The sequence below is a fragment of the Marmota flaviventris genome, chromosome 3, assembly GCF_047511675.1.
Source record: "Marmota flaviventris isolate mMarFla1 chromosome 3, mMarFla1.hap1, whole genome shotgun sequence".
Classification (NCBI taxonomy): Eukaryota; Metazoa; Chordata; class Mammalia; order Rodentia; family Sciuridae; genus Marmota; species Marmota flaviventris.
Window position 1 is genome coordinate 64,020,604 of NC_092500.1, and position 15,636 is coordinate 64,036,239.

The 15,636-nt window shown below is 49.7% G+C and overlaps 1 protein-coding gene across 4 annotated transcripts; it reads left to right on the forward strand.

The window, feature by feature from the left end:
• Positions 1 to 37: 37 nt before the first annotated feature.
• Spryd3 (SPRY domain containing 3) lies at positions 38 to 15,518 on the forward strand. 4 transcript variants are annotated; one of them, XM_027949689.3, is made up of 11 exons: positions 38 to 124; positions 1,559 to 1,708; positions 2,631 to 2,706; positions 3,212 to 3,336; positions 3,609 to 3,744; positions 5,523 to 5,708; positions 11,723 to 11,872; positions 12,458 to 12,515; positions 13,314 to 13,433; positions 13,512 to 13,684; positions 14,236 to 15,518. In XM_027949689.3, exons 1-11 carry the CDS (start codon positions 102 to 104, stop codon positions 14,368 to 14,370), a joined length of 1,332 nt encoding a protein of 443 aa, XP_027805490.1. In that variant the 5' UTR covers positions 38 to 101; the 3' UTR covers positions 14,371 to 15,518. The 4 variants fall into 4 exon arrangements, with proteins under 4 accessions (XP_027805490.1, XP_027805491.1, XP_027805488.1 ...); XM_027949690.3 differs by having other exon boundaries at positions 1,562 to 1,708; XM_027949687.3 differs by having other exon boundaries at positions 13,314 to 13,684.
• Positions 15,519 to 15,636: the final 118 nt, after the last annotated feature.

Below are 15,636 nucleotides of genomic sequence, written 5' to 3' on the forward strand. Positions count from 1 at the left end.
GTGGTGGGGGCGGGTCTTTAGGAGCGTAGGAAGGGCGGGGACCCGGATGTGTGTGGTGGTGGCGGCCGAAGAGCTTGTGTGCGGAGCTGAGAGGCCTATGGATGAGGAGGACGCGGCGGCCCCGGTAGGCGGGGATCGGGGCGGGGTCCCGGAGGCCTCGGGTCTCCCCAGAGTCCGAGGCTGGGGTCCTGGGCGGGGGCTCCGGTGCCAGGGGCGGGGCCTTGCGCTCTGGTCACTGGTCTTCCTCCCGCAGTGTACCCTTGCCTGGTGCAAGGCCTGGGGAGACGGGGCGTGGCACACTGATAGGCAGGGGCCTTGTTACCACCCTGTCCAGTCTGATTAACTAGACCGTTGGGGTGGAGGCGGGGCCCAGCGAAGTCGCTATGGGTTTCAAGGATAAGCAGATGCGCAAAGGTCTGGGGCGCTAGCATATATCTGGGGTTTAGACCTGGCGAAGAGCCCGGGATGGAGTCTTAGGCTGCCCTACAGGTGTCTACTGTTCTGGGCCACGTGGTGGGTTGTAGCTACTACAAATGAGCATTGGGATTGAACTCAACCCAGCCTAGGTTTGCCATGCACCTACTGTGTGCAAAGATCTGGTCCGAAGTTGGGATATGGGAAGAGAAGAGTATCTCACTTTTTTCTCACTTTTGGCTCTCAGGAGAAATTTGTTCATTCAGTTGTATGTTGGTACTGCAGGTTGTTGGGTTTTTTATATATTTTTTTTTATTTGTTTTTGATGAATTTTTTAAAATTTTATTTATTTTTTTGCATGTGGTGTTGGGAATCAAACCCAGTGCATCACACATACTAGGCAAGCACTCTACCACTGAGCCACACCCCCAGCCCCTGCAGATTGTTTAAATACCCAGATCATCCCATTCTTCTCCTTAGCTGCTACCATCTTAATGGATGCCATGTCTCATCTGAACTGCTGCAATAGCCTGAAGCCTAAGTGAGCTTTAAGATCATATCATTTTTTTCTTAAAACTCCCCAGAAGTTTCCCATCATACTTGGAATAAAATTCAAACTCTTTACCATGGTCTATAGGGCCTCTACTTGGTTCCTGCCTTCTTATCTTCTTTTTCATTCTTACCTTCCCTACACGCCACCTGCCCTGGCTTTCTCTTTCTTTACCATGCCACCTCTCTTCCACCCAAGGACCTGTACCTTGGTTCTCCCCCGTGCCTGGAATGCTCTTTCTTGGGCTGTCTTATGCCCAGCTCCTTTTCAACTCAAATGTCACCTCCTCAAAGAGACCATTCCTCCACCATTCTTTGTCACAGCATCTGTTTTTTCCTCCACTGACTAAAATGGCAACCCTATGACAGAGCAGGAATCCCGTTCATCTTGTTCATAGTTCTGTTTCTAGCACCTAAGACAGTGCACAGTAGACGTGCATTAAATGTTGAATGAAAGGATAAGGATGGGGATTATGAGATAAGTCATAATTGGGCAAAGGGCCTCAAGTCTAGTGCCCTCTCCACATTCAGGGTTGAGCAGGATGAGGTGCTTTGCTCAGAGCCTTGCTTCCTCCTCAGTCTCTTATTCCCTCAGCAGGTTTGTTCTCATGAACAAGATGGATGACCTCAACCTGCACTACCGGTTTCTGAATTGGCGTCGGCGGATCCGGGAGATTCGAGAGGTTCGGGCTTTCCGATATCAGGAGAGGTTTAAACATATTCTTGTAGATGGAGACACTTTGAGGTGAGTTTAGGGGAATGGTTCCACATTTTCCTTTCTGTAGCAGATCTTAAGAGGCAAAGGGGGGCTTTTTCAGAGGAAGGGGACTGTCTACACAGGGGAATGTGTTGACTTTCTGAGTGGAGCAGTATGTGTTGCTTTACCCTGTATTCCCCTCTGCCTTTCTCATTGAGTCACAGGTCAAATATAGGAGTACCCTGAGTTCTTTGTTGAGAAGACTGTAATGAGTCTTGAGTGTCTGAGTCCCCTTCTGCCCATGTGTCAGAAACTGGACTTGGTGAAGGATAGCCTGTTCAAAGGCAGCGGCCCTCCTGTTTGGGGAAGGACGGTTCTGTAATGCATTCTTTTCACCACCTCTTGTGTTTTTCCAACCCTTTGGTTTGTGTAGGTTTATCTTTTTTTCTGTCTTGAACACCTTCTCTCACTCCTTCCTAGCCTCTTTCACAGAGTAGTCACTGATGGGGGAAGGAAGTAGTATTATTTAGCCTAGAGTCAAGAAAACTGAGGACTGGGGACTGAGTAACTGTCTTCCAGTCTGCAAAGGGCTTTGGTACAGAGGCTAGAGACCAGCTGTTCTCCAGATCCACTGAGGACAGAGCCAGAGGCAAGGGCCTGAAGCTGCAGCATGAGGGTCTGAGGTTAGACAGGGTTGTGAGACCCCTATTAGGCAACTGAGGGAGGCTCTGCATTTCCCCACTGGAGCTGAAGAAGCTAGGCTTGTGTTGCATTGGACCCTGGCTGTAGTTGGTGGGAGGGGTGAGTGACCTTAAGTATTGTGTTGTGATGGGATGCAGATATCCTGAAATGTGGTCTGAAGGATTCTCCTCTGTGCTAGGCCTGGCAGGGTACAGTTGGGATACTGAGGCCTTCTTCCCCATTCCTGGGCCTGGCTGCTAATGGAACTCTTCCCTCATTCCTCCTTTAGTTACCATGGCAACTCTGGTGAAGTTGGCTGCTACGTGGCTTCTCGACCCCTGACCAAGGACAGCAATTATTTCGAGGTGATCAAGCAGTGGTTGGGCAGAGCAGGGGTGAAGTCAGGGGTGAGAGCATCAAGTTCCAAGGAGTATCTTCACTGGATTAATGATCCTGTCCTTTTCATTTTCCATTAGGCTAGCCTTAGCTGGGAAAAGGATGCAGGATAGTGTGGCCCCTGATCTGAGAGATAGGGGCCCTGGAGTTCTACCACCCTGTCCCTTCTTCTGCCCCTCACCTAGGCGAACTTTGACTCATATCCCAGACTTTGACCCTGTTGCTTTCCTACCCCATAATCCAAACCCACTGTCTACTCCTATGTTTTTCCATAGCTCAGAAATAATTGTCTAAGTAATCATGGGAAAGTAGGACTCCAGCTTCCCCAGTTCTCTCTCTGCCGGTCCTTTCTCTGATTTCCATGTCTTTTGTCTCATTAAGCCTTTTGATCATTAAACTCCCCTTCCTCCCTACCTGCATCAGTGCATTTCATTGCCCATCCCTGATAACCGTGCCCTGTTCTCTTCCCTCCAGGTGTCTATTGTGGACAGTGGTGTCCGGGGCACCATTGCTGTGGGGCTGGTTCCTCAGTATTATAGCTTGGACCACCAGCCTGGCTGGCTGCCTGACTCTGTAGCCTACCATGCTGATGATGGCAAGTAAGTGGTCCCTATAGAACCTAACCCCTTTCCTGTGGATTTAGGAATTGTAGGTATGAAGGACAATTTTTCCATTCCTTCTCCTGTCTTGGGTGTTTTCATAGAGCTTTTCTGGTCAGGATAGAAGTTGGCCTGGTGGCTACCCTTGCAGGTGTGCAAATTTTGGGGAGAGGGTGGAGGTCATGCCAGGATACAGATGGATGCCATCCGGAGTGGAACATCTGGTAAGGTGGGGGCCAGTTAATCTCATGTCTGAGCCACTCACTTTACAGGCTGTACAATGGTCGAGCCAAGGGCCGCCAGTTTGGGTCAAAGTGCAACTCTGGGGATCGGATTGGCTGTGGCATTGAGCCTGTGTCCTTTGATGTGCAGACTGCCCAGATCTTCTTCACCAAAAATGGCAAGCGGGTGAGTAGGAAATCCTAGGTGGATTCCAGTGACTTGAAGGTGCCCAAGGGTTTGTGGGAGCAACTGGGATGAGTCCACTGGCTGGGGTTTGCCCAGAGAGACATGTACTTGGTTCCCATCTCCTTCAATCCAACTTCAGATACACCTGAAATTCCTTGTGTGTCGAAGATACTTTCCCTGCCTAGGCAGCTAGGTGCCCCAGATGATAGGCCTGGAGGGCAAGTCAGTGAGTAAGTAGAAGATGAGCAGAAAATGTGGGAGCAGAATTGGGTGACTTGGGGGAAGATTTTTTTTTTTTTTGTGATGCTGGGGATTGAACCCAGGGACTTGTGCATGCAAGGCAAGCTGTCTACTAACTGAGCTATATCCCCAGCCGTGGGGGAAGATTTTGAGCAAACAAATCCGGGGAAGATGTGGCATGACTGCATAGGCTGGAGGGCCCCTATGGGTTTTTGACTTGTGTGCTCTCAGGGATAACACATCCTTTCTGTGGTTGATTTTCCTTCTTTCACTTCTCCTTCCCTTTTCTCTCCAGAGAGAGACTAGTAGTGGTGAAGAGTTGGGACAAGAACAAATAGAAAGGAGAGATACTCAGCTTTCCCTCTTTACCCAGCTCCCTCTCCTGCCCTGGACAGTTGCTTTCTCAGGCCTTGGTTGAGTGTCCTGCCCTGTTAGCAGCTATGCCTCTGTACTTTCCCACTGCCGTGCACACATACATGTCCCCAAAGTACTGACAGTAAGTCCAGAGACTTGTCTTTGCCTTCTAGCTCTGTGGATACCTTGCTCTGCCAGGAGAGTACTTAGCAAAATTTTAAAGTTTTCTGTACTTCTGGATTGTTTATTTTTTATTTTATTTTTTGCCATACTGGGTATTTAACCCAGGGATACTCTACCATTGAGCTATATCCACAGCCTTTTTTTTAATGGTACTGGGGATTGAACTCAGGGGCACTTGACCACTGAGCCACATCCCTAGCCCCTATTTTGTATTTTTAAATTTAGAGTCAGGGTCTCACTAAGTTGCTTAGTGCCTCTCTTTTGCTTAGGTTGGCTTTGAACTCGTGACCCTCCTGCCTCAGCCTTCCAAGCTGCTGGGATTATAGGCATGCTCCACTGTGCCTGGCCACAGCCCTTTTTCTTTTTTATTTTGATACCGGGTCTTGCTGAATTGTTGAGGCTGGCCTCAAACTTGTAATCCTCCTGCCTCAGCCTCCAGAGTCACCAGGATTACAGGTATGTGCCACCACACCTGGCTATACCTCTTTTTTTTTAATATTTATTTTTTAGTCATAGGTGGTAATTTAATTTTTATGTGGTGCTGAGGATTGAACCCAGTGCTTTACTAGGGAGGCAAACTCTCTACCTCTGAGCCACAACCCCAGCCCTGGCTATATCTCTTTTTAAAATCTGTCAGTATGTGTCATAATTATTGGTTGCATCATCTTTTTTTTTTTTTTTTTTTGGTACCTGGGATTGAACCCAGCTGCACTTAACCACTAAACCATATCCCCAGCCCTTTTTATGTTTTACTTTGAGACAGGGTCTCACTGAGTTGCTTAGGGCCTCACTAAGTTGCTGAAGCTGGCTTTGAATTTGTGATCCTCCTGCCTCAGTCTTCCGACTTGCTGGGATTACAGGTGTGTACCACCACTCCCAGCTGGTTACATCATCTTTAAAGTGCCCTTGTGAGAATTAGATGAGCTGTGCAAAAGTGAGTTGTTATAGTAAAATTGAAAAGAGAGGCTCTGAACAAAGTTTTCTCCCTTCCTCCACTGCAGGTGGGCTCCACCATCATGCCCATGTCACCAGATGGACTGTTCCCAGCAGTCGGCATGCACTCCCTGGGTGAGGAGGTGCGATTGCACCTCAATGCTGAGCTGGGCCGTGAGGATGACAGCATTATGATGGTGGATAGTTATGAGGATGAATGGGGCCGGCTGCATGATGTCAGAGTCTGCGGGACTGTGAGTAAAGTGCAGTGGGAGTGGGGGCAGAGAGGGCTGGGAAGAACCCCTGTGGACATTTGAACGCATCTAAGTGGCTAAGAATCGGGAGCCTAGACAGTATTTTTTGCAGGGCTTTGGGAAGTGGGTGTTTGGGCAGGATAGCCTGGGCCCGTGACATGATTCTTGGAGTCCAAATCCATGTTCTCTTTAGCACTGATTTCTTTATTTTCGCTTCTCTTTCATTTGAGGTCTCAGGCTAGTCGTTGACTCTTGGGAAGTATGGAAGCTGTCTTTGACTGATTTGATTCCTTCAGTGTCTGGTGCCATCTACTGCTCCGCCTGCCTGCCTTTGAAGGGCTGGGGGCTGATTTGGAGGCCGAATGCCTGCATTCCCCTCCTGGCTTGATGCTAGCTCAGCTTTCCATTCAAGATGCTGTGGGACAGGTGTGGTCACCAGCCCCATATAAGTGGGGGGAGGTTCTTGGAGATCTTTGTTGAATAAGCTTCAGTTTCAGTCTCTTTTCTCTTCCCCAACCATTTTATTGAGGATTAGAAGAGTCAGGGAGAATTTTTGAGCCTCTGGAGCTTGTTGTCTTCATTTTCTTCAGAGACCTACTTTTGTCTCACTCTTGTGAATCGCATGAACCTTGAGAGAGGGAAGTCCTCTAGTCTGCCTTCAGTGTCTCTTGCTGTGTTGGGAGTGACTGGACACTGAGTCAAGTCTGGCCCTGACCTCCACTGGGCTGCTCAGGCCTCCCACTTCGAATTGTCCCTCTGCTGCCCCTTGCTCCCAGCCTGGCCTTTTTTTCCACCCTCTGGCCTTCTGACCCCTACCCAGGCTGTTTTCAAATCAGCCTTTGATAGGAAAACAGAAGCAGTGGGGGGTGGGAGTGGATTATGAGCAAGTCCTCTCCCTTGTGGAGTTCAGGGTGAGCAGAACTCAGGGAAAATGGTAGAAAGTGTGTTCCGTTCCCCTCTGTGTACCCCTCTGGCTCTGGGGTCCAGGGGCTACTGTGGCTTTGAATCAAAAGACCTCAGATGCCTACTCCTTGACTTTCATTGCTTTCTTTTCTTTTCCCCTTCTACCATAATTTTGACAATATCTACATAGTTGAACTTGGGCCTGAGCCAGGGCAGTGTTCCAGCTCTCATCTCTGACCTCTCCTCAAGAGTTTTTTCCTGGCATCCTTTCCCTGCCTGGACCTGTCCCCACTCTGCTCCCAGCTCCTCCCAGGCATCTTTTCTAATTGACACGGAATCCTGTAGACATTTATAAATAGCCTTCCTTCCTCCCCACCCTCCCCTCAGTGCCCTGAGGCCACTCATTTATGAATTTTTTCTTTCTTAGACATAGGCTATAGAGTTTAGCTCTTCTATCAGACCCTCACCCTAGCTTAGGGCAGCTAGCAGGGTGGGACCGCTTGCTCTCTGAGTACTTGCTCCCCTTGGGCAGATGTGGGTATGAACTCTTGAGAGATATGTACCTTCTTCTAGTCTTGCCAACTGTCCCATCTTTCATAAGAGGGTTGAGTGGTTTCTTCCCTGATTTGTTTCATTGCCTTGGGCCTCCCAGCCCCCCACCTCATCTCTTTGCCTCCCCATCCTGTCCCTTCTTACCACCCACTGTGTTTCTTTCTTGTTAATTTTTTTTGTAGTTGTAGATGAACAGAATGCCTTTATTTTATTTATTTTTAAGTGGTGCTAAGGATTGAATTCAGTGCCTCATGCATGCCAGGCAAGTGCTTTGCCACTGAGCTACAGCTCCAACCTCACCCACCGTGTTTCTAACCCAGCAATCAGAGCTGTGTCAGCCTGGAGGGACCCAGGGAGACATCATTTGAGCCATTCCATATCGCCTCTTTTCTAAAGATGTCTAGCAGAGTTGTTTCTCCTCTTTGCCCCTCCTTTTTTTTTTTTTTTTTTTTATGTCCCCCTCTACTGGGGAGCCCTTCCCTGAATTCCAGGCCCCTGCTGCTGTTGCAGTCTTTTCCTGTCCTGTGCGATGTTCTCAGTAGAGTGCTTTAGAACCATGAGGACTTGGTAGAGCCTTAGATTTGACCTAGTCTAGAATTTCTCCATGGGAGATTGTTCATGATTTACTTGGGACAATTCTTCAGTATGCAAGACATTTAGTATCCTCAGCCCCCAAATAAGATGATAGTAGCCCCTTCCCCTAATCATTGAAATAGCTCAATGAAAAAAATAGTAGCAGATAAAAGTGAAGAGACTTGTTCAGATGTTAGCTAACTAGTAGCAAAAGTAGACTCAGATATTCTTTGACTCTTATTCACTATCTTTTCCACCATTTAAAACTGATGATCCCAACCTGTAGTTTGACTTAAGATTTTCCAACTTGGGCTGGAGTTGTGCCTCAGTGGTTGAGCATTTGCCTTGCATGCATGAGGCACTGGGTTTGATCCTCAGCATCACATACATACATAAAATAAAGATATTGTGTCCATCTATAACTAAAAAAAAAAGATTTTCCAACTTTATGATATGAGTTGTTACTGCCCCTAAACCTTGCAAAATGAGGTCCTATGTAAAGAGTGGGAGCTGTGGATACTGCTGGAGGATTAGACTCATTTCGTTTGATATAAAAGCTATCTGCATTCAGTAGAATCTGTATTTTGAATTTTGACCTTTTCCTAGGCCAGCTACGTATAGTAACGATACTCTTTTGTACTGTAGCTCCCAGTCACCAACCCTGCTCTTCTGTGGACAGTCATCTGTCTTTCCACTCCCTTCCTCATGAGTTGAATCTGAAGTCCCTAGATTTAAATTCCCTCTCTTCTGGGAATTCTCCTGTCTAGTGTCTTTAGCCAAGGCCCTTCTAAGTAAGTTTATTTGACTGCCTTTATATTCTTTTACTCCCATCTCTTTTCTCAATTTTGGGGTCTCAGTGATCCCTTTTTCTCCCTTCTCACTGTTTCTTCCCATAAAGTAGAGTCAGTTCAATTCCTGGCCCTTCTTTTCTCTCTCTAACCTTTCATTATAGAAAATTTCAAGCTTACAGAAAAGTTGAAAAAGTAAAGAGAACATCCCATAGATCTATTCTCTGGATTGATTGTTAATATTTAGTTATGTTTGCTCTGAGTCTTTGTATGGGGCAGATGTGGCTCTTTCCTGAGTGGAGTTCTTTCTCTGCTTTCTTTGGCCTCAGTTTCCCCTTATCCAAGTTCAGAGGGCTGTTGAAAAATTGCTGCTGCCCTCCAGCCTTACAGAGTGAGGTCCTGTGTGGAGGGTGAGGGGGCTGTGGATTCAGCTGGAGTATTAGACTTAATCTGTCTTTGTTTATTGTTTATATCTCTTCTGACAACTCCTTAGCGACAGATCAGGCAGCCTTTGATAACACAGGGAGGTGAAAGAGGCCCCACCCTCTCAGAGGTCCTTCCCAGACCCAACCCAGAAGGAGACCGTGTTGGGGCCTGAGCTGGCCGCTGGGGAGCATGTACTTGATTCCTGTTTCAGCTGCTTCTGGGCCCTCAGGTGTTGAGCCCTTATTGGCTCCTGTCAAGAGGGATTAGGGTCTCTGCTGGCAAAGGAAGGAGGGCAGGTACCGGCCAGGGAGGAGGGGCAAGGGAGGGTGTCGGGTGCAGAGCACCCTGATCTGTAGCCTCCTCGGGGTGGCATCAAGTTCACCAGTGGGGGAAGTCAGGGCAGCTTGAAGGTTCCAAGGAAAGGGTTCCCCCTACCTGCACCAAAGATTCAGAGGGACATGCAGAGGGGGAGGATGCTTGGAGTAGAGTGATTGGGGAGTGGTCATTGGTTCTGGTTGGTCATTCTAGTTGGAGATAAGGGTCGAAATGAAAGACCATATCCTTCTTTGTGATTGGTAGTTCTAATATAATTCCCATTTCCTGTTGTAGGGGGAGGTAGAATGTGTATTGTCCCCTACCAGAGGTCAGGCTCCATGCTAAGCACTTAACACTCACTTCATTTAGTCTTTTCAGCTGTTTTCGAGATGTAGGAATTATTGTCCCTATTTTACTGGTGAAGAAACTGAGGCTTAAAGAGGTGAATATAACTTGTTCAAGGTTATGGCTGTGAAGTAGTAGGAGTTAGCACCTGAACCTGAATCTTTTGGATTCTCTTTCAAACTGAGATATCTGAGGCACAGACTGAAGGACCCACACGAAGATGCTGGCAACTCAGACTCTAGAGCTAACATTGCACCCAGTGTGGGTTCCTAACAGTAGTGGCCCAAGGAGGGGAGGAAGGCACTGTACTCAAGAAAGCAGCCATCAGAGGAGCCGAACTCTCCACTGTGCCTTCTCATTGCTCTGAGAAGACTCCAGAGAGCTTGGGGTGGGGGACAAGTGATTTCTGGTGACTTCTCCACTGAAGAGAGGGTGGTTCCATTCTTAAAGAGGTCATGCTGTTCAAGAGCCCAGTTATCCAGATGTCACCAGTGAACCTGAGCCCTCTGCTATGTCAGCGCAGGTTGTTCTTCTGGCCTTTTAGCTTTGGGAAGCAGCCCCCACCCTCGCCTTAGAACTACACCAGCTGCCTTCTGCCTCTGAGGTAGAGGGAATATTTGGGCGGGTTTTTCCCAAGGATCAGAATCTGGATCGGCCGCCTTTTGGCTGTGGAACTGGAGAACACTCTGTTTCCTACACTCAGGCCAATTGGATGGAGTGGGTCAAGGGCAGCTGTGGGGTCCCCCACCCAGTTCTGCAATGCTGGGTGGAGAGGGTGGGCTGGGGGCTGCTTGGACTGGGTGGAGTGGAAAGGCGTTAATGTGCACTGGCCAAGCCACACCCCTCCCATCTGGCTGGGGAGAGATGCTGAGCAGGAGCCCAGGCCACAGGAGCATATTGAGGGTGGTGGACAGAAGGCAGAGCGGTTCTGGGCCCAGGATCAGGGTAGCCTCCTGTGCACCTCTGACTTTTCTCCTGATCCTCCCTCACTTCTCAGGGGTATCTAGGGCTGAGCAGTGTAAGCCCCTGTCCTCCCACCATGAAAGGGGATGAACAGGCAGGGCCAGCACAAACCTCCATGATGGTGCAGGCGAGCATAATTCCTTTCCTGTTCAGGCAGGAATCTTGAGGGGGGTGAGGAGGCCTGCGTCCCAAGGCTTGCCAAGGATAAGTGGAGGAGGTCCCCAGGGAACATGTTTTCTGCAAGCCTGCAGGGGTGGGAGGGTAGAAGAAAGTCTCGAGGGACAGTTGAGCTAATTAAAAGGGGATTAAGGAATCCCAGGTGATGCTGAGGGTGGGGGGAAAGAGGGGATGGGGTTGAGTCATAACCCCTCTATAACCATGACAACTGATAAATAAATCCTCCCAGATTGGGGGTTGCCGCCCCATCATGCCCAGGCAGGAGGACTGAAGAGCCCCGAGAACCCATCATTCATCTCCCCTCTCCTACCTGAAAGAGCAGCAAGGGCCTGGAAACGGGAAACCCTGCCCTCTGTCTTCATTTTGACCCTCCCCTCCAGGAAATGAAGGAGTAGAACTGGTCATTCTGGGTTCCTGGCTCCCCTCAGCATCTCTCTGACCCTGTGATGAGCAGCTCTGTTTAAGGCCAAGTGAACCAAGACCTTGAGAGATTATGTCAGTCACATTCTGGGCAGAACTGGGTTCTCAGCTTGTTCTCTTCCCCCAAATACATGGACTTGTCACCTGGTTTCTGCATGTCCCCTGTCCCTGTGAAGCCCCCTGAGAAAGTTGTCCAGCTTCTTTTCTTCCCTTTCCCTGCAGGGAGGGTCAATGGGCTTAGTCAGGGAAGGAATGCCAGCCTAGAGGCCTCCAGCATACTTTCTGGTACTCCATGTTGTTCACCAAGCTGTGTGGGTGGGGGTGTCTGGTTCTAGGAAGGCAGTGGGTTCAGCAAGAGGCTCCTCTTGCTCATGCTGCTGCCTTTGACCCCTGTCCCTGTTCTTCCATGCCTTCCTAGAATTTTAGGCCATGTTGCACCTGTAGCATCCTTTTCCTTTCAGACACAGGAAACTGGTACCCAGACTGCCTCTGACCAGGTTTCCAGTGTGATGACAACCAGTCCCCTAATCACCGACTGCTCTTCCTCCATAGCTGCTGGAGTACTTGGGGAAGGGCAAGAGCATTGTGGATGTAGGACTGGCCCAGGCCCGGCACCCGCTGAGTACCCGAAGCCACTACTTCGAGGTGGAGATTGTGGACCCTGGAGAGAAATGCTACATTGCCTTGGGGCTGGCCCGGAAGGTGGGCACAAATGCTGGACTTTTTTCCTATGAAGCCCCCTCAGCTCTTGGGCTGTTGGGATGAAGTCAGGAAGCTCTTGGGAAAACCAGGAGGGCCTAGGCTGTGTACCACATACCCCAGCCCCAACTCCAGGCCTGGGTGTTGGGAGACTGCAGCCCTGGCCTTGAAAGCTGAGCATCTTCCTCACCACTCCAGTGCCTGAGACATGAGAGGCTGTGGGGTGGGTGCACAGCTGTCTGGATTATAACCTGTTCCAAAAAATTGTAGTCTCAGTTGTCACTTTCACTGTTTTTTTTTTCCTTTTTTTTTTGGGGGGGGGTGGTACCAGGGATTGAACTCAGGGGCACTCAACCACTGAACCACATCCCCAGCCCAATTTTTGTATTTTATTAGAGACAGGGTCTCACTGAGTTACTTAGCGTCTTGCCATTGCTGAGGCTGGCTTTGAACTTGCAATCTTCCTGTCTCAGCCTCCTGAGCTGCTGGGATTACTGGCATGCCACTGTGTCCCGCCTCTCCTATTCTCTTTTATGTGTGTGGTCCCATGAATTCTTTTTTTTTTTTTTTTTTTCCTTCTTGGTGCAGGATTATCCCAAGAATAGGCACCCTGGCTGGAGCAGAGGGTCTGTGGCTTATCATGCAGGTAAGTAGAGGGCTGCCCTGGGAATGTGGGGTTGTGGGGGAGATAAAGGCAGAGAGACATCCATTTTCGTAATCACTTATAAATGGTCTCTTTCCTCTTCTCATGCTTCTTATGCTTTCTCCTCATCTGTGCTTTTCCTCCAACCCTTAAAAGCCAGGGAAGCAGGACAGGGGCGGGCGAGCTGGGCCCACACTGGACATTCCAGGCCTCTGAGTTGGCTCCCTTTGCGCCCTTCCTGCAGATTTGCCGATTCTTCTTTTTCTTTTTTTGGTGTGCTCCATTTCCTTTAGGGCTTTCTTGAGAAGAGAATTGAGCTTTGGTTCCTGGTCTCATCTTTCCACTCCCCTCCCTTGCATGCTTACTCCTCACAAAGGGTTGAGCTCCCTTTTTTTTTTTTTTTAAATAGTTCTCCCTTTAGCTGATGGATAGTCTGTCCCACCTCCCAACACCCCCCCCCTTTGTTTTTTGGAATCAATTGAAACCAGGAGTGCTTAACCACTGAATTCCAGTTTCCCCTTTTTTATTTTGAGACAGAGTCTCCCTAAGTTACTGAGGCTGGCCTGAGCTGCAATCCTCTTGTCTCAGCCTCCCAATTTGCTGGGATTGTAGGCCTGTGCTACTGTGCCCAGTTTTATGTCCCTTTTCTTTCTTTTCTTTTTAATCTTATGCCCCTTTCCACATCTTCCCATCTTTTTTCATTTTGAGGCAGGTATTATTAAGTTGTCTAGGCTGGCCTTGGTGGGGATGGGGGACATGTCAGTGCCTCCTTTAAGTGTGTCCTCTCCCCTCCTCCTACAGATGATGGGAAGATCTTCCATGGCAGTGGTGTGGGGGACCCCTTTGGACCACGCTGTTACAAAGGGGACATTATGGGCTGTGGAATCATGTTTCCCCGGGACTATATTCTGGACAGTGAGGGTGAGTGGTATGGGGAAGAGCCAGGCTGCTCAGGGCAGAGTGGAGGTTCCATAAGGACTCAGGTTTCTGGTCTCCTAGGGGACAGTGATGACAGTTGTGACACAGTGATCCTGTCCCCGACTGCGCGGGCTGTTCGGAACGTTCGGAATGTCATGTACCTGCACCAGGAAGGGGAAGAAGAAGAGGAGGAAGAGGAAGAGGAAGAAGATGGGGAAGAGATAGAACAGGAGCATGAGGGCAAGAAGGTGGTGGTAAGTAGTGATTTAGGGGTTGTTCTTGGGCCCTGGGGCTGGGCAGGGGTTGGCTACTAGTGGGATTAGGACTATGGGCCAGGACCAGGGTGGGAAAGGGCAAGGTCTGGTGCTGCCCTGAGGGTGTCCTGAGGTCATTGGGTTTGAAAAAACGAGGCAGTAGTTGTTTTCCAGCCTCAGGATGCCCTCTCGTGGCCATTTCTCATATCACCCTACGTGTCTCCTGGAGCCCATGCCAGGAGTTGGAGGTGATGGACCTCAGGCATGTGTAACTCCAGCTTGCAGAGAAGAGGCCAGAGGTTGAGCACAGTGGCGCATACCTGTAATCCCAGCTACTTAGGAGATTGAGGCAGGAGGATCACAAGTTTGAGGCCAGCCTAGGTGACTTAGTGAGACCCTGTCACTAAATAAAAAAAAGAAAAGGGCTAGAGATTTAGCTCAGTTGGTAGAGTACCCCTAGGTTCAATCCCCAGTACCAAAAAAAAAAAAAAAAAAAGTGAAGAGGCCAGAACTTGCACCATTCTGCAACGCCCACCCCCACCCCCTGCCAGGTTTTCTTCACCCGGAATGGCAAGATCATCGGGAAGAAGGATGCTGTTGTACCTTCTGGAGGTTTTTTCCCCACCATTGGAATGCTGAGCTGTGGGGAGAAAGTCAAAGTTGACCTGCATCCCTTGAGTGGCTAGGGGCTTTCCAGACCTGCGCCATCTCCCTCTGCGCATCCTTTGCAGGGCCAGGGGTTCCTGACTTCCACAGGATTGCTTACCCAGCAGGCCCTGGGGTACAGTCACTTTCCCCTTACCAATCCAGGCCATCAGACTTCACCTTTCTGACCTGGTGTCACCTTTATCATCAGTTGCTGGGCTTGAGTCCCTGGTTGGACAGGAAGAAGCCCATAGAATGGTGTTGCTGTATCAGTGGGCCCACTTACTATGGTCAGTGTGTACCTACAGCCCCATTCTCTCACTGGTCCCATGAGTGGAATGAATCCCTGGCTCAACTGCTATCGGGGCATGACCCTTGCAGAGGGTGGAGTAGAGACAGCCCATCTCCTACTTACCGTGGTATTTCCCCTTGAATTCTTTTTTTGTTCCCTGTCCTCACCGTGAACAGTGAATCAGTTGCTGCTGTCCTCCCCCTGGCTGGCTAGGGGGCCTCTCTTGGGCCACCTCTCCCTTCACTGGCTGCTGCCCCATAGATTCTTCTTGGGTCTCCATTCTTTCCCTTGAGAGATACCCACTTCCAACCTGCTCAGGCACCATCATCCTGCAGAGAATCCGAGTCTCTGGCTCCCGCACCTGTGCACACGCAGATGGTACAGTGTTCGAGGAGGGGCTGTGAGATGATGTGGGACCAGGCTTGCTCCTGCCTCACTGTCCATCTTCTCTTCACCTGCACCACTGTCCCTAGCTCCTGGACTGAGGCTCCGGGGCACATCTCGTGCTGTGGCAAGTGAGCCTGGAGAGGCAGCTTGGCACCTCACTCCCCTTTGCCTGCCCCCTCCCTGCCTGCCCCAGCTTGCTGCTTGTGCCAGTTGCCTGTTTTGCTTCAGTGTTTGATTCTAGCACTTACATAGACCCTCCTCTTCCCAAGCCCTAGGATCTCCCTCTACCCCCTTGACCCTGAGCCCTTCCCCTAAACTGACTTCTGCTGGGAGGAAGAAGGAGCAGGAGCTGTTGGCCTTGGTTTGCACAATGGGTAGGGCTGTGGGGAAGTGGGCGTGCTGTTGTGCTGCTGGGCCCCTTGGCCCTCTGTCAGGCCCTGCACTATGATGTATGAAATGTATGTACAGATTAGAGATGTTTATACAGCCAATAAAGATGGAGTTTCTGTATTTATCAGTATTGCTGGAACAGGAATTCTTTGCAGTACAGAGGGGACAGGGCCAAGTGGCAGCTGAAGGCAGCTTGTTCCTGGGGGCAGATGTGGACCACTGTTAGGATAGGGAGGGG